Source organism: Argiope bruennichi, chromosome X2, assembly GCF_947563725.1.
Source record: "Argiope bruennichi chromosome X2, qqArgBrue1.1, whole genome shotgun sequence".
In the NCBI taxonomy this organism is placed as follows: domain Eukaryota; kingdom Metazoa; phylum Arthropoda; class Arachnida; order Araneae; family Araneidae; genus Argiope; species Argiope bruennichi.
The window spans coordinates 94057077-94079935 of record NC_079163.1 but is presented as its reverse complement, the minus strand read 5'-3'; the positions used below and the strand labels follow the sequence as shown (position 1 = coordinate 94079935).

At 29.2% G+C, this 22859-nt stretch overlaps 1 protein-coding gene across 1 annotated transcript in view; it reads left to right on the top strand.

Moving 5' to 3' along the window:
• LOC129960880 (uncharacterized) overlaps window positions 1–22859 on the top strand; it is a 38893-nt gene that overhangs the window by 10081 nt on the left and 5953 nt on the right. The window contains exon 5 of the mRNA XM_056074591.1: window positions 3289–3438. Coding sequence (XP_055930566.1) covers window positions 3289–3438 — 150 coding nt within the window. The remainder of the gene's footprint in view (window positions 1–3288; window positions 3439–22859) is intronic.

The following is a 22859-nucleotide window of genomic DNA, read 5'->3' as shown; positions in this document are numbered from 1 at the left end:
ATTAATATGCTACATTTTAAATCTATAATGGTCATGGAGGCATTATGTAATTAACATTGGTTGCTTAGCTCACGGATAGAGAATTATTATCTTGGCACCCTAAATTGTATTTTGTCTAGTTTCTTATTATAGTGTATTATGTGTAGATTAGTGCTGTGTGTCTTTTATCTGTGATGTAACAAGAGGATTGCATATTGAATATTTGTTATGCTTATAGTCTGAAGACTTGAATTTTCCTTCCTGAAGGGTGTTTAGCAGTAGCTACAGCATAGCAAAATTTTGAAATTAGGGCATTCATTTTGACTCTTCCTAAATATAAATGCAAAAGATTTATTTAAAAAAATTGTTACTCAAGTATAATCAAGTTTTAATTTTCAGTAATAATGGGATATTTTTTCCTTACATTTGTCCTAAAGTTATTCAAAATTCACTTAAATCTTAGCAGTTGATACGGTCTAAATCTGACATTTACAATAATAATATGGGAATGATATCCCATATATTAAAGTAGTCAATTAAAAAAACATTTTTGGAAAGATTAAGTACTATTTATTTTCTAATTTTTTATGGGATTCCATAATTTAAAGTGCTTAATCAGATTTAACATTACATAAATGTATCAAGATATTATCTTTAGAAGATCCTTAGTTATACCTTATCTTTTTTAACTTCTTAAAAATGAATTTAAAAAAATTATTGTATGATTTAATTTTTTATTTGATTGCTATTTTTATTTCATATCAGCAACTGTTTAATGAGATAAAAAATAATTTACTTCCCTGAATATTTAACCAACAGACTTAATTTTTATTTAAAGGAAGACTAAATTTTCTCATATTAGTTAATATCTTACAGTTATATGAAGTTAACTTTTAAAATCCTAATATTCTGGCAAGCAACCTACAGAGATTAATAGCAGCTATAATAAGTTCCAGAATCATTGCTATTCAGATCTTATAAAATTGAATCCTGTCAACACAAGACTGTCTATATAATTGTGTTCACTTTTGGCACAGATTTGCATGCATTGTCATTACTTTAAAAAAAAAAAAAAGGATATTTTCAGCAAATTAGAAAATAAAAAAAACAAAGCCTTATATAAGATATAAGTGAATGTATGATTTGTTTTTATTTTAAATTACACTGCCAATTACTACTATCGCATAATCTTTATAAAGAAATTTTCCATAATTCCAGTGTTGTAAATTGTTCACACATATATTAAATTTTTGTTTCTTGGGAAATTAAATTTCTTTTAGAAAAAATTCGAGAAAATTCTTCTTTTATTTTTAAAAAAATTGTTGTGCAATTTTTTATTTGCATTTATTATTATTAAAATTTCCTTTGACAATCTCCTGGTGTTTAAAATTCCTCAAAATTCTTCATTATGAAATATGCAAGGATTGGCTTTAATTATGCCCTAATATGTAAATTCTAAATGGTTAGAAATAGCCATGATTTTAGATGAAAGAAGTTATTTGGATGATATAAATCCAAACCATGTTTATGTTTTATTCAATTAATGTACAGCTAACAAGAATAGAAAATCTAAATTTTTATGCATTGTGGGTATACTGTGGTGAAAAGAAAAGTTCTGTTACTCATATTTGGGGAAATATCTTTTGTTAACATTTTAAACTCTAAAATTCCACTCTTTTGTGGTTAAAACTGACTGATTTATGATGCAAATGTCTTTATTTTAGACCAATCACTGGCAACATTTTAGAATTAGTGATTGGAGAATATTCCTTGTAGAAAAAATAATTTATTGAAATAATCTAAAATAGTGATATTCGGACTTTTAATTTAAAATATTAGTGTTTCTCTAAAGATAAATGATATGACTAAAGACTTATATAAATATTTAGGTTTCATAATTTATTTTCAGCAATACATTGAGCATTGTTAACTTAAAAAAATTAAAATATAAGTTTTAACATCATTTAAAGGTTTAAAAATTACCTGTTAAGCCATAATTAGTCCCTCTATATTGTTATCGTTTATCATGCATTGTAACTTTTGGGTTTATGTTGTGATGCATTTCTGCATGAATTTTCATTTTCTTTAAATGAATTTTATATAGTTTAATAATTACTTAATAAAAGATGATTATAACATTTTTGGATTAGTTATAGATGAATTTATAATTGTTTAAAAGAAAAAAATACAATATTTTTTATTGATTTTGTTGTCATTAATTTATTATTATAATTTTTTTTGTAATGTCGGACTTGGAAAAAAATGTATTACACTAAAAAATATTTGGAACATCATTTCTAAGATTTTTATTTTTGACAAGAAACCTCCATCTGTCAAGCTTTTTGATTAAAAAAAACTCCTCCTTATTACTGTGGATGTTCAATGAAATTAAATAGTGTTTATGCTAAAATGCAGTCATTTAAGATGCTTTGCCTCGTAACATTTTTTCTTGCATTTTCTGAAAACTATAAAACGAAAAATGCATTAGATCAATGTTGAAATTGGCTGCTACATAAAAAATTAAGTTATTAGGAATTAAGCTTATAAACTGAAAAAGATAGTAATTTTATAATTTTGTAATATTTATATATGAGCTGTTTCATTATTACAACTGTAATTTGATTTTCCCCCATTTTGTTTTGCTAGTACTCTGTTATTTTTGTATTGAATTTAAAAAATAGAAATCAGTTGATGAACTTTGGTGTGTGAATTGGAAATGTTTACAATCATGACATTAACAAAATTTTATGATTGAGGAAATCAATAAGACACCCTTTTTATTGGCAGTCGTATGTAGGTATGCTAATGAGCATAGTTTTTTTAAATGCAAATTGTGATTCTTATATAATTTTTGTATGTAATAAATTTTCTTTTGTTCTCTGTGTTTTTAATCTTTAATAATGTATTGATAAAATATCTGTTTAAAAATTTGTAGCTTAAATTATAAAATTGTCTTTTATAATATCAAAATAGAATGTAAACATTTTAAAGCTAATTGACATTAAAAGTTGTCAAATAATTGTTTTTGTTGGCACAATTCATTTTTCTATTTAAATATGAAATTAATAATAAATTACTAAATTCTGCATAGGAAGAAAAGCAAAAAGTGTATTTTCGAAAAATAGTTTTTATCCTCCTTACTTTATTTCTGGACACAATTCATTGATAGAATAAACCATCTCCAAATTAACTCCAACTGCAACAAGAATGATTCATCTCGTCTTTAATAATTTTTCATGAAATTGGTGAATTTGTTCTTTTTGTTGTATATCTTTTCAACACTTAGATACTATTTTTCTCTCTCCCCAGAATTGCTAGCAAATAAAGCTAATATAGAAATTCCTGTCAACAAAGGTCGAAATATGCTTGGAGTAGTCGATGACACATTTACTTTAAATTATGGAGAAGTTTTTGTGCAGTACAGTAATTGGGCAACAGATGAACCTATTGTTGTTGAAGGTAAGTTGGAAGCTCCTTTTACAAATTCAGACATTATTTACAATTATAAGGTTTTTGATAGAGAAATCTGTTATTATTGAAGGTAAGTTGAAAATTCCTTCTACAAATTAAGACATAGAATCTGCAATTATAAAGTTTCTTCCCCTTGTTTAAGAAATATATAGACTGTTTACTCTAATTTTGACATAACCATTAGATAACTGTTTAACTGTTCCATTTATTTTAAATGCTTTAAATGTAGTAAATAATTATATTTTAAGTTTGAGATTTCTGAAAACATTTCATAGTTTAAATTTTAAATTGCTCACCACTCCTATTAGTCACATTTAATGAAATATTCTTGTCACTTTCACATTTTAGACAAAATGTTCTATCCTTCTGTGACCAAAATTGAACAAGCTATAAAACTTTGAATTTCTTTAACCCCTTTTCCCAAATATTGTTTGGGTGCTTGAAAATGATGGGACATCCTTGATTTGTCCATTTGGGTAATTTTTTTTTTTTTTACTTTAATTCAATGATTTGCTTATGTTTTTCACATTTTTAACTTGCAATATTTCTTCAGATGAGTGATGGCCAGGTAAAGAGAGTACAGGAAAACAGTCGTGCACCACTTTCTAGATCAGGTTTTATTGTTTCTTTACTGAAAAGTATGTTAATTTCACTTTCACTAGCTCAGTGATTTAAAGCTGCAAATAGTATTTCTTTTCTGTTTGAAGTTAAAAAAAAAACTCATCTAAGGTATACATAAAAATATTCTGAGTGTAAGATTAGAATATTTTAGAAATGATTGCTCTCATCAACAAGAAACTAAGACCCACAAGGCAGTGCTTTATGTATTGTTTAAAAAAATGATTTTGAAAACACACATTTCACATTTTGAAAAGAAACAAGATCTTTTTGTCCTGATTGTAATGTTGGATTGTTCTTGTCTCCATGTTTTAAAATTTACCATACAAAAGCTGATTTTTACAAGAATAATAAATGTATGTAAAATAAAAATAATTTTTTTCTAATATTCATTTTTGTAATGTGCTTTTACTTGCCTGTGTTAAGAATTCAGTTAACCATGTGGTTTTTTTTTGGGGACAGAGAAAGTTGTCAATCATGTAAATATCACATAGTCTCACTGTTAGTGCTAGAATATTTTCTTTTTATACCAGAAGCAAACTTGAATATCATGGACTATGCTAGGTATGCTCTCGGCTCTCTGCCGAATATTATGGTATGTGTAGCTCTCCAGGCCTGCTGCACCTTGTAATATTTTCTTGGATACGATGTACATATTAATATTGAATTGCCCTTGAAGGCGTAATCATGTGCCCTTTGTTTAACAGGAAATTTTCAGTCTAAATTTGTTGATGTTAGTTTCTGTTACCAATAAACCACAAAAGGACAAACCTGTATTTTCAAGTTATTTAAAATCCAGGCAGCAATCTTCACTATTAAATCGATTATTGCGAATCAAGAAAGCAATAATTTTTCTGGAAAAAAAAAAGCCTACTTTAAATGCCTTTTTTCTTTTTTTTCTGTAAATAAGAATGAATATAACTTCATAAATTCAATATATATAATTGCTTAAAAATACTTATTTTTTATGCCATTTGGCAGAATAAAGAAATTGTTAAGTGATTAATGTAGAACAGACAATGCTATGTTGAGGAAATACTTTGTGATGACTGTGTATCTTCTTCCAGGGGTCCATTGAAATAGTTCTGTATCTGGTTAATAAAAAAAAATGATCCCAAGACAATATTCAAAATTATTCTTAAATTTAAAGTGATATCCAAAGTTTCACAGTTTAGTCAGTTTTAATCTGAAAATGTTTTTTTTTTTTTCTTAGATGTATCAAAAATGTTTTGCTAAATATGATTAATAAGACAAGGATGTTCCTTTAGAAGAATCTAGCCATTATACATTTTTTAGCCATATATTGATTCAAACAACATATTTTTTACATTGCTTGAAACATTTTTTCCATTCAGTAGTATATGCCTACCTTTAACAATTTAGAAATTAACTAATCTGCTGTGATTAGAGTTGTTATCCCATTTATTATTACATTATACACCTTGGAAGTGTAACAAATAACTAGTAAATTAGGACTCATATAGGAACAAACCATCGTAATTTAGACTCCATTTTGGAATTTTCTTTCTATTTTTTTGAAAATAATGCTACTTATTTACTTCAGTTATAAATATCCTATGTCATTTAAGGTTGCATTTCTTAATTATTAGATTTAATGAAGAAAACAAACACTGCTATAAAATTGTATTCTAAAATAAAATGCTGCAAGTTGCTTTATCAAACAAATTATTCTATTGTATTTTTATAAACTATCTATTTTTTGGTGAAAAGTTAATTCACCATGATTAATGGTTGCCACAAATTTTAATTAATTTTGTATAATTGAACGTAATGGCTTCCTTAACAAAATATCTTTAAACTTCAATTTTTGATAGATATATAACTTTTACTACATTAAAAGCCTTATGTCAGTTTATTCATTGTGCTCTATATATTCTTACTTTTCTGTCTGTATCTTTATACAATCATATCACAGGTAAGGGCAGCAATATTTGAGAATGGGCGAATTTTAAAAAATTTCACTATTATTTGATTGTGAAGTTTAAATTTAATTGCAAGCTCAACAAAAGGTCACTTAATTTTTAATTCAGTTAAAATTTCAAAAACAAAAAATGTCCCCAGTTGCAATTTTCACCTTTCAAAATATATATGTCCCAAATTTGGTAGTTTTAAATCAAGCAGTAAGTCCTGCAGAACACTAAAACACACTTATGAGACTCGTTCATCTTTATTATTAGTAGAGATAATTTAATGTCATTAAAGAAATTTCAAATTATAACAGTATGCCAAAATTTTAAGTTTAAGATATTATATTTAAATTAACCATTTCTGCAAGTTTGATTTTTATTTATTTCTAAATGAGCAGTGTTTTTTATGAATTAATGTTCAACAACTTATTTTTATTCATATTTCAGATATACTTATCTTAATAATTCTTTAAAAATATATTAGCTAGATTTCTTAGAATATAAATTCTCATATCAAATTTATTTCTTCTTTTTAGTGAAATAATAATTTCCTGAAATAGAACTTTTGAATAAACAAAAGTATACATAATAAAGTACAGCAATATTGTGAATATTTCAATTTTTCTGTGGACTTTTAATTTAATGAAAAGAATAAAACATTCCCAAAACAAAAGGCATCATCATTCAAATAAGAAGAAGGGGAAAAAAAAACCCCACTCATATCCAAAATTAAGGTCACAAAAATGTTTTTCAAAGTAATTCTAAATAGCTACCAGTAAAATTTAAACAAATTATATTTTATATATTGTGAAGGACCGGTAACACGATATCCCTTTGACTGCATCGAACAGAAAAGCCCAGTTGTTGTGGTGCCGAACAGTTCAGTCTCGGGCACAGCAAAAATGGGGGCGTGTTCTTTTCAATGATGAGTCGAGATTTTACCACACAGAGTGACACTCGTCGAATCTTCATATAGAGAGCGAGGAGCTCGCTATCATCCCTCCTACGTAAAAGAAATCGACAGATTTGGTGGCAGAGGAATCCTTGTCTGGGGTGGCATAATGTTGGGCAGTAGTACACCACTGCACGTGTTCGATGCGGGTACTGTCAATGCACGTCGCTATAGGGATGGGATCCTTGAAGCCTATGTGAGATTGTTCCGGGGTGCTTTTGGCCCAGACTTCATGTTTATGGACGATAACACGCTTCCACCCAGAGCCCAGATCGTTGATGATTTTCTTGAGGAAGAGGATATTCGATGTATGGACTGGCCGTCGAGGTCTCCGGATCTTAATCCTATTGAACATGTTCGGGATGGTCTCGGAAGAGCCATTGCACAGCGTAACTCCCTTTCTAATACCCTCCAAGAGTTAAAAGCCGCGCTTTTGAAAGAATGGGCTTTGTTGCTCCAAGCATTTATTGACACCCTCATAAACAGTATGAAAGCTCGTTGTGAAGCCTGTATAGCAGTGCACGGTGGTCACACTCCATATTAGACAGGCTTTTCCCGAGATAAATGCTTTATCTCTGATTCATAATGTAACGCTTATTGATATACCCTGTTTCTTAATTCCCAATTAAAATCTTTTCTATGTTGTTATGTGTCTATGTTCTTTCATTGTAGCGTACCTATGCGCCAAATTTTGTGGCAACACAGTGAATAGTTTTTCATTTTTCGCAGATTTTATGTTTGTGACCTTAATTTTGGATATGAGTGTAGTTTAATGTTATTAGTAATGTTAGACTTTTAAGATTTAAAGAGAGAGAGAGAGAAATCTCCAATTTACTGAAATTCTGATATAATAAATTAAAATAGAGATTTATTCTAAATTAATTTTTTTAATTAAAGAAGAAAAAATATATGATATAGAAGAAAAATATATATATATGTATATGACAATTAAAGGTTTTCTAATTAAACAGTTGAACTGAAAAGGAGGGGAGGGGGTTGTTATAGGCAGATGAATTAAAAAATGTGATTTAACTTAGTTGCCTAGTAAAAAAAATGGTGTGCTTACTGTGATTTGCAAAATATTATTTCGTTTAACTTATAACAACAAAGTATGCTTATATTATTAAAAAAGTATGATTAATAAAATATTTATAATATAATGAAATATGTATTGTTTATTTAATTCATTATGATGCAGTTAAATTCTTTCTGTAAAATGATTAGCTTATTATATATATAATATTATATATATTTTTTTATTTCTATACTATTTATTATGATAATTATTTATTTGATAGTAAGGAAATTAATAATTATGATTAATTTTTAAAGAATTTAGAACTTTGATATTTTTTCAATTAATGTATATATGAAATTTAAATAAATCAAAACATATGTAATTTAGAAAGTTAGTAAAATAAAAAAAAATTAAAATATTAAAGCATGTGAATCTATTGATTGAATTAAAAATGTGTTGAATTATGAAACTAAATTGGTTAACTAGTTATTAAAAGAAATATCTTGTAATATGCAATATCTCATCTCCATATATCCGACAGCTATTTGTAAGTACATCATTTTCGATGATTTAAATTTGCATTATCTAGTTGCACCAATATGGCTAAGTAAAAGAACTGAGAAGTAATGCTCAGTCTGCAGTAAATGCTGGTAGGTGCATACTTATGCATATAGGATGTTGTGTGAAATGGGTGCAAAATTGCATTTTAAAATATTTGTGTGTGTTTGTTCATTTTATATTTTTTCTCACCCTTCTTTCATGCACCATATACTTTAAGCCTTTTGGATTACCTTCGGTTTAAACTTAATTTGTTATTTATGTTGTTATATATATATAAATATGTAGCATAATTCTAGCAGATGTGTGGCCAAATAGATAACATTTTTGAAATAAGCTTTTTTTTTTTTTTTTTTTTTTTTTTTTGCGGGAGACATGATTTGTATACAGGCAGAAGAGATAAGGAGACACATTCTTCTATATCCCAACACGAGCAAAGTGAGAGAAGTTTTTCCTTTGATGATATTTACTAAGAGATTCTGGTAGGGATTTCTATGACACATGCTAACTGAGGAAAGGGAATCTTAGGTATCTTTGAATGGAATATAAGGTGTTAGGGATTTTTGTTCCTGGTGTGGGAACATCAGGTAATTTTGTTAAGCGCGTGCTAGAAATAATTAAATAAAAAATTGGGGATTGGATCAGGAAATAAGAGAACATTTTAGAACGAAGTTAATATGAACTAATTTAAGATATGTTTTTTCTTTTCTTTCATGAATATATAAGTTATATTTAATAAACTTTTTCACCTTCCCAATTATTCTGGTGTAAAAATATTGAAACTTCTTGAAAACAATAGTTGTTCTCCAAGTTTATCCTCAAAAATATATTTCCTTTGAAAAGGAAGAAAAATTATCTTAACTATCTACTAAAGAAAAATGTTTACCTTTATCAGTTATAAACTTGGATATTTTAAAATAGTTCTGTTTTTAAAAAATCATAGATATTAAGATGTGGAAATTGAAAGAAAAAACTTATATATAGACATAAAATTTGTTTATTCTTTCAGTATAATTTAGTTACTCAATTATAAAAATTCATTCCATGCATTCAGATTTTTTTGGTACTCTACATCCATCCCTATCACAAGTTGATGCCAACACAACCAAATTTTTTTCACTAGCTATTCTCTTTAGCCACATTTTATATATTTTAAAGCCGATGTAGCTATAAAAAGAAAGACAAGAAAAAAACAAACATTAGTTCCAAAATATTGAAATATATTATATAAATAAACTCTTTATTTTTTATTCATGTATATATTGCATGATTGTTCATCTTCACTTCTAGGGGGAAAGGACGATTCAATGTATTATAATTTGTTTCGGTTATTGAGGAGTTAATATCAGTCACTAAGTCTTTTAAATTAGAATTCTTTTTCATTTTTTCTTGTATGTTTTTTCAGAGAGAAATAGTAAAGTTAGTTTTGTATATTAGAAACCTATCCACAGTATATATGTTACTTTATAAGTAACATATGTAATATAGTTTAATGTTTTTCACCATGCATATACTATTTAAAATAAGATTTTAAATTATATATATACTTATACTACTTATACAGTTCATACACAAAACTTTAAACAATATGCATTCAATCCATTTTTAATAAGTTTTTAATAAAAAGAATAGATGAAGCATTATGGAATTATTACTCCAATAGACAATTTCTTTGGTGCTTTTGATGTTGGTTCCATAAAATTCTTCCGTCATAGCTAAATAAAGATTGAAATAAACAAGTCATTTTTAGCAATATTATAGTATTTCTAATGAATGACTGTACAAACCTATTAATGAATTATATAAAAACGTAATTAATCTACAAAATTGAAAAAAACCAGTCATCATGGGAGGTAAAGGTCCCTCGAACAAAGGCTTGAAATAAGGAAAATACAGTAGAAAAATGTTTAATAATACATATTTTCATTCACTGATATCGTGCTTAAAATTGAATTAATTTAAAATTATATTCTTTATAACTTTAAAAAAAGCTTTCCGAAATTGTAGTATATATTTCCTCCACAATTTCCAAAACATTTTTTTCCTTTCCATCTCAAAACATTTATGCTGAATTGTTACATTTTTACACATCACTTTGCATTTAAGGCCATCATTGCAGTAGCATAAAAATAACAAACCTGAAATAAAACAAAAGAAAATATAATATTTGATGCATTTTTAAAATCTTCCAGACTTTGATATTTTATAGGATGGAAATTGTAATATGAAGTACACTAAAATAAATTCAATAATAGTCCAGTTGAAATAGTAAAATTTCACTTATAATAAATGATGAATACATTATCAAATAAGTTTTTTCTTTCAAGTATAACATTCTAAATTAAATTAGCATCAAAACACTCCCTTAAAAATGACAGATAACTTATGTTTTTCCTTTAAGAAAGTAGCAGTCAAACTTATATCTTCTTTAAATGCAGGTTTACTATTAGTTTCAACTGATAAAGAAATATTGGTTAAAACAAGCTGGTAATTTTATAGATAAGTATTTTTTACAGACTTATCTTTTATAAGAATTTCTGTAAGCTGATTATGAATTTTAGTTTCTTCAGCTTTTGAAGTTTTCTGTCTTTTTGGCTATTTTCAAAGCACTTGAAAATTTTACTGATTAATTTAAACACAGAAATATTCAATAACTTTATTTAACAAAGTGCAAATAGTCAAGAAAAAAATATGAGCACTTTCATGAAAATATTCATAAGTGAGATCCATATAATTTCAAATATCCAGAATATGCCTGATTTAAATAACTTATAAAGAATAAAAATCTAATATAGTTCTTTGAAATAGAAGTACTGGAAAAAGCATATGCATGTAGAATTTATAGTTAACTTATAAAGAATAAAAATACTACATAACTTTGAAATAAACACAATGAAGATCTTATTTATGTAAAAATTTATAAGTTTAAACAAAGCTGAATTTACATGTGGCACATGCTGTATTTCTGTCTGGAATTGACACATTTTTAGCACTAATCAGATTCTAAAAAATCAATCAACATCTTTTAGGTCATTAAAGATATGTTTTCCCCCCAATCTTAAGTATAGCCATACAAAATACATATGAGAATTATGGATTTTTATAACTATGCTATTTATAATAAAAAGTAAATAGGAATCAAATGTTCTTAAAATTTAAATAGTTTCTAGAAAGAATATGAAATAAAAATTTCAAAAAAAAAAATATTATTTATCTATGTTTGTATTATGATCTTTATCCAGGAAAGTCTTCACTAGTATTCAAATTTTATAAAAATTATTGGGCCATTTCACAGCTGTATTTCTCATTAGCCAAAAATGAAGGTATCACACCCATCTGTTACTCTTCAGTGAAATAAACTAAGCATATTTCTTTTCTATTAGAATTAACAATAATTAAATATATGAAAAAAATGGAAATATTTGACAATATCAGAATTTCTCTGTGAAAGTTCTGGCATGTAAATCTAAATATTAAAAAAAATTATGTAAAATATTTAATAAGGTATGATTTTAATATATGTTTTAAAAAAACATACATTTTAACATGTAGTGAAATCATTCCATACATATGAAATGTAAATATTTAAAAGTAATATAAAAAAAGATGTAAATAATAGAATGCATTGTCATCTCAAAAAGCTTAATCTCTCTCATTAAATCTTGATTTTAAGTAGAAGACACTCAAAATAATTCATGATTTTTGATCGATTGCATGCAATTAAATTACACACAACAACTTTAAAAGAAAACAATGGGATATTTTATATTCCTTATAAAATGCTGTATATTGAAAGATTTATAAAGATTACTTTAAAAGTGTTACTTTTAAAATAATCTTTATGTTAACAAGAAGAAACTATATTAGGGCCTTTGCTACATTTTATAATTCTCAAATGCAATGTTTATAAGAAAAAGAAAGCACAAATCAGCAATTTGGTAAATATTTCAAAGCAAATTTAGATTTTTTTTTAACTTCCACATTTGTTTTCATCTCTAAAAGCATTATTTAATCCACTGACTGCAAATATATTTCTTGACACATTTTATAACAAATTTATTTACACTTCACAATGAACTATAAAATATAATTATATACATATATGTTTCTTTAGAATGATTTTTTAAATCCAATATTAATAATTACAAACAGCCAAATACAACTTTAGTAACTGCATCAAACTATAAAACTTATACAAAAATGTACAACTAAATTAAACATTCTCCATAACCAATAACTTAAATGTTTACAAATGTATAAAAATCTAGAATAAACATCATTCCACTCTCAAGGAAACAATTTGATTCCAGTATTATAGGGAACCATATTATAATATAAATAACAATCTTATACGATTAAACGAAATCAACAACACTCTTAAATAAAACTAATTTGTTGAGGAGAGAGGTACTTTTAAAAAAAGTACCTGTCAGACAGGCAAAAGTTTTTATTGCTATTGTTTTTAGAAAATTCAAAATTTTGAACTTCAGTAACTAAACAATTTAATTCTTGCTCTTGAGTTAATAAAATATTCTGTGAAGATACACGTTTGAAAATTGTAAGGGAATTTGGTTAAAGTAAAGAGTAGTGTGTCCCCCGAGATTGTCGCCAATATGGCAACCCAACGGAACGCTCTTCTAGCAACCCTAATGCTGCTCCTACATCTTTTTACCATGGTTGAGTCGTACATGAACTACAACTATTTTATGAAAAATGTTAAATTAAATATTTTAAAAAATATGATTAAAGATTTTAATTTTGTTCTTTATTATAATTAAGTTTTTTACAACTAATAAGACAATGAAATTTTATTTTTAATGTGAATACGAACAGAAAATATTTATTATTCTGCAATTTTTAATTGTCACTTGAAAATATCGTCTGAATTCTTATTTTACGAAATCGTCTGCATTATTTTAAAAGTCAGCTGCAATGGAATTTATCGCAGTTCTCGTAATTCCTTTGGCGTTCTAACGGTTGGTTCCCTTGATAATTTGTTATGTCGGCAATTGTTCACGAATGGATGTCGGGTAAATGGGATTGTAGGCAATATTTCGAACCCGCAGAATGGATGAAGGGTGAGTGGAATATCTATATTTTTTTACGAGTTAATGAAGTTAGGAAAGGATGCTTTTTCAAAATCTTGCATGGAGAATGGTTTTATTACTTCTAAGAGTGTATGTCCGGTGTGTGGTGAGAATATGAAATTAATTGATTTAGATGCGAGAATAGATTGAAATATCTGGTGTTTCTGAAAGAAAGGATTGAATCCTCACTATGTGAAAAGGTCTGTATGAAAGGCTTCCTGGTTTGATAAAAGTCATTTGGATTTAGGAATAATTTTATGCAAGATGTTCCTGTTATCCACACAGTTAGAGATGCATAATCCACGATTTTTTGAATAACGAATAATATTGCTATTGTTATTTTTAAATTTGCGTTCCAAATATCTGTTATTTCAATCATATTATTAATTAAAAATTATTACTTAATATTAAATATAAAATTTATTAATTGTAATTAATACTTAATTTACTAATTTAATTAACGTGTGAATGAATTAATTTATCTGTTTCAGCTTACTTCTTAAATTTTTTTTTCTTCTCAAAACTATTTATTTAATTTATTTATTAGAGTGAACCATTTTCTGGAAAAGATGAGTTAAAAATATATGTCATTTCTTTAAAATGTTTACTTTAGTCCTATATTCTACCAATAGATGGCGCCAGCAGTAAACAGAGTACATGTAATCAAAGTCAATCATGTCACGAGCAATAAAAAATGATCTGTATGGAATAGTGCATCATCAAATACGAATATCGGTGACTTCGCATTTTCCAGTGAAGCCTCGCACTTTCCGGTGAAATCACCGCTGCGATAAATTTCAGTGATATGCAATTCAATGATACGATACGATACGATAATTCCAATAACCGGTCCGTTCACTTTTCAATCCAATCACAGATTCCTTTCGAGAGCTTCCATTGGACAGATCGTATCGTCACCGCTCCGGCAAATTTCAGTGATATCATATCGATTGTTAGTTTCTATCGTGATCCAAAACTTGTAATCGAAATATCATCAGTAAGATCGTATGAAGGATTTGAATCACACCCCTCTTTGAAAAGTATTGATCACTTGTATTTGTGACTTTTTGATATTGGTTACGTAATAACCACTCTGAAAATATTCGTCATCCCTACACACAGTCCTTATGTTCAATGTGCTAGCGAAGCTACTAGGTTCCCGGTCCCGCTGCTAGCGAAGCCGTAGGATGTTTTTTTTAAAGTTAAAAAACTCTGCCGGGTACCTTCTACAGATGCCAAAGGCATCGCATGCTCTAACTTTTGCTCTGCACCCAACCAAACGGCTCAGCCGGTCTGAAAAATTTCAATACTTATCAGTAAAAAATCGTAATTATATTGCGGAAAGTGGCAACCGTAACTGTTCCGGAGAAGTGTTTGTTTACCGCCATCCTTATTGGCGACTTGGCATCCTTGGTGCAGCAAGGGGCACACTAAACTTCACTTTTACCAAAAATTGATTCAATCATAAATCAAACAAATTTAAAAGAATAATTTAATGCAAATTCATTATTTTAATACAGTTTCGGATAGTTATAAAATAATGTAATATGATTAGTAAGATGCAATCACAATGAGAACAGATTTAAAAATTGAATTATTTTATTTTTTGCTTCTTTTTCTTGCTTATAACAAAAATATATGCAGTAAATTAACTGTATTTGTATGGTTTTCCCCAAAACAATTGCCTTAATGTGGCCGCATCATCTGTAGCGCAGTTATACACAGCTCATAAAGACCGGAAAGGGGATTATATTTCCGGAATGATTAATGCAGATTATATTTCAAATTAAAATGATGAGAAACTTTATCAAGTCGACATATTTTTATTCCAAAACAAGCAACTGGTATTGCCAATTTTAAAAGGGCTAACTTGAGAAAACAATGATAATAAAATAAAGATATAGCCTCTAAATCACTTCTTCCCCAGTATCAATGGAGTTACGATACAGTTTACAACATGCAATTTACACAAATGTGAGTGGAATATATATTTATATATACACAGATGAAATTACAATAATGAACAGAATGTACTTAATTCCTGTAACGCTCTGAAAATCTTATATGTCTACCAGAGCGTGACATTTTTTCTATTTGAACATTTTTGCTTAACAGATCTGATGGTTGTGTTTCAGTTTTTGGATCTGCTGTCGTCAGTGTTTCGTTGGGCCATGACCTGATTCCAGAAGGGAAACGTGTATGTCAGTTAACAGATATGCCGGTTTTAATCTATCAATGGATACATTTGTATCCTTGCCCTTTATTTTAACAGTGAAATATTTATCATGTCTTTTTACAATTAGAAAAGGTACGGTGGTTCCAGAGGCTTCCGAATTCTGTGAACGCGTATGAAGACATGTGCACTATGGCCCAAGTCTTTGTAAATGAAAACAGATTTAGAAGATTTTCGGCGGGATTCTAATGGTTTTAACTGTACCATCTGTTTCTGTAAGTCTTTTGCAAACAAACGTATCGGTATCCCAGCTATTTTTAGGTTTTTCAAAAAATTCTCCCGGCAACCTGGTAGGTTGTCCATAAACCATTCGGGCAATGGTTTATGGACAACCGAGTCGTATCTCCGAGCAGAGCAGTTCTTAGCCCTAACAATATTGTAGGTAAGGTTTGAGACCATTTAATGGAATTGTGCGCTCTTGTTGCAGCTTCTAAGGTCCGATGGATCCTTTCAATTTTCCCATTGCATTGTGGGTGGTAAGCTGTTGTTCTACTTATATGGAAACAACATATAATGCCGATATTTGTAAAAAGTTCAGACCTAAACTGGCTACCTTGATCGGTGATAACACGAAAAGGTATTCCGAGACGTGAAATCCAATTATCATAAAATTCTCGAGCCACTGTTTCGACGGTCACATTTGCTAAAGGTATAACTTCTATCCAACATGTGAATCGGTCGATGCAAGTAAGACAGTACGTTTTATCTTCAGAAGTAGGTAACAGGCCTATAATGTCAATATGAATAATAGTGAATCTATCATCTACTTCTTTGTAATTGGCAATTTGCGAGCACTTATGTCTGTTAATTTTATTCTTTTGGCAGTGGATACAAGACTTTGCCCATTGGGTGATGTCTTTCCGAATGTTGAACCATATAAATCTGGAAGATATTTGCTTAACAGCAGATTTCACACCAGGGTGTGCTAGGACATGAATTTTGTGAAAAACTTGCATTCGAAATTCTTCAAGTATAAATGGACGAATTTTTGTAGTTGAAATATCGTACCCAAGTAATTTTCCTGCATCCAGAGAATATTGTTTGAAAATCAAAGATGGTTTCAAGCGTAGCTCGTTAAGATCTTGATTATTAATTTGCACTTCTGCAATTTTATCATAATCTATTTCAGAGATAGCTTTTAGCCTGGATAGTGAATCTGCGGCAATATTTTCTTTTCTTCCAACGTATTGAAAATTTCGAGATGTATTGTAAATGACCTAACTGTCTAGAAGAAGCTTTTTCGTTTTTGTTCAAAAGCAAACGTCAAAGGTTTTTGATTGATGTAAATTATGAACTATTTTCCTTCAAGAATATGCTTGAATTATGCTTGTCTTAAGTACTATATCCTTTCTGAGCATTAGATAACTTCTAATGCTTAAGGATTTCCAGCTGCCTCCTTCAAACTGTTGCAGCAGGATCCTACAGCGAAGTCTGAAGCATCACTGAAGAGAGCTAAGTCAGGATTTGGAAAACTTAATATTGTAATCTTTTTTGCACTGCTGAAATTTTTCTTTTGCTTTATCGGCCCACGGAATTTTAAGTTTATCCCTTTTCTTGAAACCCTTTAAATACTCATGAAGAATTGCTTGGTTTTTAGCAACATCCTTGATCCTTGACCTATAGAAATTAATGAGACCAAAGAAGGTACGCAATTCATGAATAGTTTCCGGTAACCTGTAATTCCAGATGGCATTTACTCTTTCAGGAAGCGATTGGGAGCCTTTAGGAGTAATAAGTGAAAATTCTAACTGATTAACTCCAAAAAATGACTTTCCAAGAATTTTACGAAGACCATATTTATTTAAACTATACTCTGTTTCACCCTAACTTGGCAGTATTGTAAAAGGCAGAAAATGTGACGCTCCGCGTTGGGAAAGAGTTCCCCATCAATTCCGACTTTAAAATAGTTAAAATGCGCAGAAATTTATCAAATAATATCATAAATTACAGAAATCCTTTTTTTTTATCAGTATGTATTTAAAATTATTCTCAAGTTAGAAGTGCTTATCTGTTAAGTATTTTGTAAATAAAGCGAACGAATAAAGCTAAAAGATTGACATTATGAATTCCACTTTGGCTAGAACCGGTCTTCAAGGTTAAATATTTGACGCGCTTTTCTTTTACGTCTCCGCCAACTCAGCTTCATTCAGTTCGAAACCATTATCATCTTTCGTACTTTTTTTTTCTCACTTTTTTACCAGCTGATATTTTTTTTTATCTATAATTACATTAGTAGTTATTAGTTTTTATTGTTGGACATTTATTCGATTCGTCATTTCTATTCACTTCTAAAATATCTGAAAAAGTGGTATCACCGACTACGCTGTACCTTCAAGACGAGTGAAACCAACAAAAAATGCAGCTTGCAGAAATATATTAAATGTTTATTCTCGATTCCGAGAAAACCCTCAAGATCATATCAATCAAGATAAAGTTTCGCATCTTACAGGTGTTTCGCAATGAAAAGTTTCCCGTTTGAAAAAAGAAATAAAGGCATCCAGTCCTTTAAGTACCCCTGGAAAGAAGCGACCAGGCTCAGTAGGTAAACATTCAGATCTTGTAAAATATGATGATTTTATATTATCCTGTATTTGTCAAAAAATCCATGCATTTTTTTCGTAGAAATGAGATCCAAACATTAGATAAAGTTTTAAAAGATGTGAATGATAATACAGATATCTTTTCGAAAAACATTAGCCGAACTACGCTTTACAGAATATTGAAAGATTTAGGGTTTTCTTTTGAAAAAAAACGATGAAACGAAATGAAATAACTTTAATGATTTATTAAAATAATGTATCAATAATATTGAAAAAATAATGAAAATAAGGAAAAAATTATTTCTCCGATTTAAAATGATAATATAATAAAGTAAATAAATATTTACTGTTTGGCGAAAAATTTACGAGATAAAGTTTCGCCAGCGATCTGCATTTCTAGTAACTTTGTACTTTAGAGTAACCCAGTTGCCCTGACAACGATTGCGATTCAGCATGGCTAGGATATACACTACTGCCAAGTTAGGGTGAAACAGAGTATAGAGAAAACTATTTTTAGGTGCTCTGAATGTTCATCTTCTGTTGAAGAAGCTAATAAAAAGCCATCTGAGTATCGGAAAACAAAGTCCAATCCAAAAAACACTGCATTGATGAAACATAGATAAGGCATTCCTTAATCCGAAGTTCATAATGTTAAATTCATATAAGCCGAATAGCATTGTGATAGCTGTTTTTTCTTTATATTCTTCCACTAGTGGGATTTGAAAATACGCCTTAAATAGGTCAATTTTTGAGAATATTTGTTTGTTTTTTAAGATATGATAGAAGTCCTCTATCCGGATAACGATCGGGAATCGTTTGGGTACAGTGCCCTCATGGTCTCACACTTCCATCCTTTTTGCCAACTAAATGGAGTGGACTGGCCCATGGAGATTTTGAAGCTATTTGACAGCTATTTGAACTCTTGTTTGACTAATTTTAATTTATTTGTATGTAACTGTTGAGCTTTTGAAAAAACAGGGGGGAGGGACTTTTGTAGCTATATGATGTTTCACACTATATTTCGAGTTAGAAATTAACAGATTTGGCTTAGTTAAATTCGGATATTGTAACAACAATTTCGCATATTGAGAATTTTTATCAGTCGTGCTTATGCTATCGGCACGCAACATGGCGTCGAATTGATAAATTTGTAACACCATTTATTAATTTTCTGTTATGCATATCAATAAGTAATTTAAATTTGGTTAAAAAGTCTCTCGATCGGTCCACTTTAGAGATTACGAAAGGAAATTGGAATGGTCGATGTAGACCTAAATCCAAAGTTAAAATTTTGAAACCAAACTTGTGTATTATTGTTCCATTTGCAGCATACAATTTAAAGGAATTACATACTTTATGGTTTGATGTGACTGGGATAATCGAAAGATCAGCACCACTATCTACAAGAAAGCGTAAATCGGTTATTTTATTTTTAATAAATAAGCGGTAATTACGGCAATCTTTAAACTCCTTCGTAGTAGAACCTGCCGTTGAAACTACTGCTGTTCGGAGTTTTTAGACTCTTTCCAGCTGCACGGATTCTTGTATTTATCCAGGTAGCATTTATTCTCAAATTTGAAATGAAAATAACACATTGTCCAGTTGGGATTGTATTTCTTTCTAGACTGACTACGACTCCTATCTCGACGAAAACCAGACTGGCGAAATTTATTTCTAGCCTGTCTGTGAACCTTTAATTCTGAAATCTGTTTTTCTAGGTTAGAGATTTTTTCCAGCATTGAACTCATCACAGAATTTTCAGAACCAGCAGAATAAATTTCTGTTGATGAGCTCATTTCAAATATTTTATCTGCCATTATTAACAAGTTGTCTAAATCTTCGACTTACTTACAACCAAAATATTTTTAAAGGATTCTGGCAGTTTGCTAAGCCACAAAGTACGCAAAACTTTATCGGATATGTTTGTTCCGTCAAACGATTTAATTTTTCTCAAAAGTTGACTAGGTTTCATATCACCCAAAGAAATTCCTGTAAGCATTTTTGCTTTCCCTCACTTTCTTTAAAAGTACTGAGCAATCTTTCTTTTGCAGCTGCATACTTATCATCCCGCTCACTTTGGATTATATCCCATATATTTTCGACTACTTTCGGTTCTAATTGTGCGACAAGATAGTTTAATTTAGTTTGATCTTGAGTGATGTTTGCAATAGATAATTGTACCTCTACTTGCAAAAACCAAATTTCTGGTTTCTCTTCCCAAAATGGAGGAATTTTGACGCTTACCTTGTTCGCCTCATATCTGTCATTTGCAGCGTTCAAAACAGAAGCGTCGCCGGTAGTCATAACTACGTAGGTAGAAAAAAAAAATTCTATACACAGTTCTGTACAGCTCATAAAGATCTGTTATTACAAGGGATTATATTTCTGGAATGATTAACGCAGATTATATTTCAAAGTAAAATGAAGCGAAACTATATCATGTCGACATATTTTTATTCCAAAGCAAGCAACTGGTGTTGCAATTTTAAAAGGACAAATTTGTGAAAAAAAAGACAATAATATAAAGGTATAGCTACTACACATAAAAAAATGCAAGATGATTCAAATTAAAGTATCCCTTTATATCAAATTAAAGTATCAAAGTAGTCGACATTACGCCTTCGTATTTGGAGGACATACATTTCAGACCATGGGAAATTGATGATGCAAAAAAAGTTTAAAAAAAGGCTCTAGGTTAAACGTGGCGCTGCGATTGGTTTAAGGTAATGCATATGAAACATGACATGAACAATAAAGGACAGAATAAGAGGTATCTGTAATAAACTCGACTATTCCATTACTCCCACAACTTTTTCTAGCTAGATGAAAATTCGAATATTCGATATTGCGAGCTGCACTGGAGAATAAAATTTGCATAATAGGCGAACAAAAGATGAAAAGCTGGGCACAGAGTTTCAGAACATTCTTGGGCCATGAAGATGGTTCCCTCTTTGCGAGTGTTGCTACTAAAGTTATTTCACCACAACAGCAATAACGCTGCCAAACCCTAGTATCACACAAATACTGTACAATATTATATGACATTGATGAATATTAGCAATATTGTTTAACCCTTAACTGGGGACGTGCGGTCTGTGAGACCGCTAGCGATGGATTTTCTGTCACCCCTATTCTATTTTTAGCTTCATTGAATGGATTGACCCTGTAGCTTCCTGTTTTGTGACCTTGAATACACGTGCACTTTTTCAACCGATTTCAGCAGATGCTTTTTAAAATAATTCAGTTATCTCTTCGTGCGCGGTCTCTAAGACCGCATCTCCCTGTTAGTGTCCCAGCGATAAATAAGGCTTAACAGAGGGCGCTAATACTTGGGCTCCGAAATATCACCCAGTTTACTGATCCTATTATGAAGAAGTGCCCCAGACACTTTTAAATGAAGCATAAAGTGATTTTAGTGATAAGAATAACTATACACAAGAGTTTTTCGATGAAAGTTCGCATTCAACTGATTTTGATATGTATGTTCAAACATAATTAATTTTTCTAGTCATAATGTATTTTGAAAACTTTATAAAATATATTAATATGCCAAGATATATATATATATATACAGAATTTATAGGTTGATTTTTATACTAGTTCTTTACCTGTATGTTTAAAATGCCCTAGAAAACCGTGCTATGAAAATCACACAAGCCGATAAAAAAAAGGGTCGATTTTACCCACGGTCATTTTTTTAAAATTTTTCATATAAATGTTGAATTGTACATTATATTGTCTTCTATATACCTTCATATACTGTAAAAATAAATATAATTTAAAAAGTAATGTGCCTTTTCAAGATTATTATTTATTGTAACATGTAATGTGAGAAGAAAATGTATATTCCAATGCATTTACCTTTTTAAATGACAATATATTTTGAAAATTTTCTAAAACATATCTATTTATCAAGAAAAATATCTTCGCAATATATTGGCAGTTTTTCATATTAATACATTCATTAGAAAATTTAATTTGAGTGTAAATTAAGTGCGGTCTCGTAGACCGCAACTCCCCAGTTAAGTCCTAAAATTTCACCTCCCCAGTTAAGGGTTAATACTGGGGAATATTGCTCAACATAATTGGCTGTGCTACCTGGGCAGGTACATTGTGCAACAGGCTGTGCTACCTGGGAAGTAGAGACGCAAAATCCACGAATTTTTGAATAACAAATATTTTTGCTATTGTTATTTTAAATATTTATTCCAAATAACTATTATTTCAATCACACGTTTAATTTAAAATTATTATTAATAATAAAATTTATTAAATAGATTTAATACTTCATTAATTTATTTAAGTAAATTATGATTGACTTAATTTATCTATTTAAGCAATTTTTAATTTTAATTCTTTCAAACCATTTAGCTAATTTATTTATTTGAGTTAAACATTTTCTAAAAGAAAATGAAATGAAAGTGTAATTTTCAAAGTAATAAAGCAAAAAAAAAAAAAAAAATTAGTGCGAATAA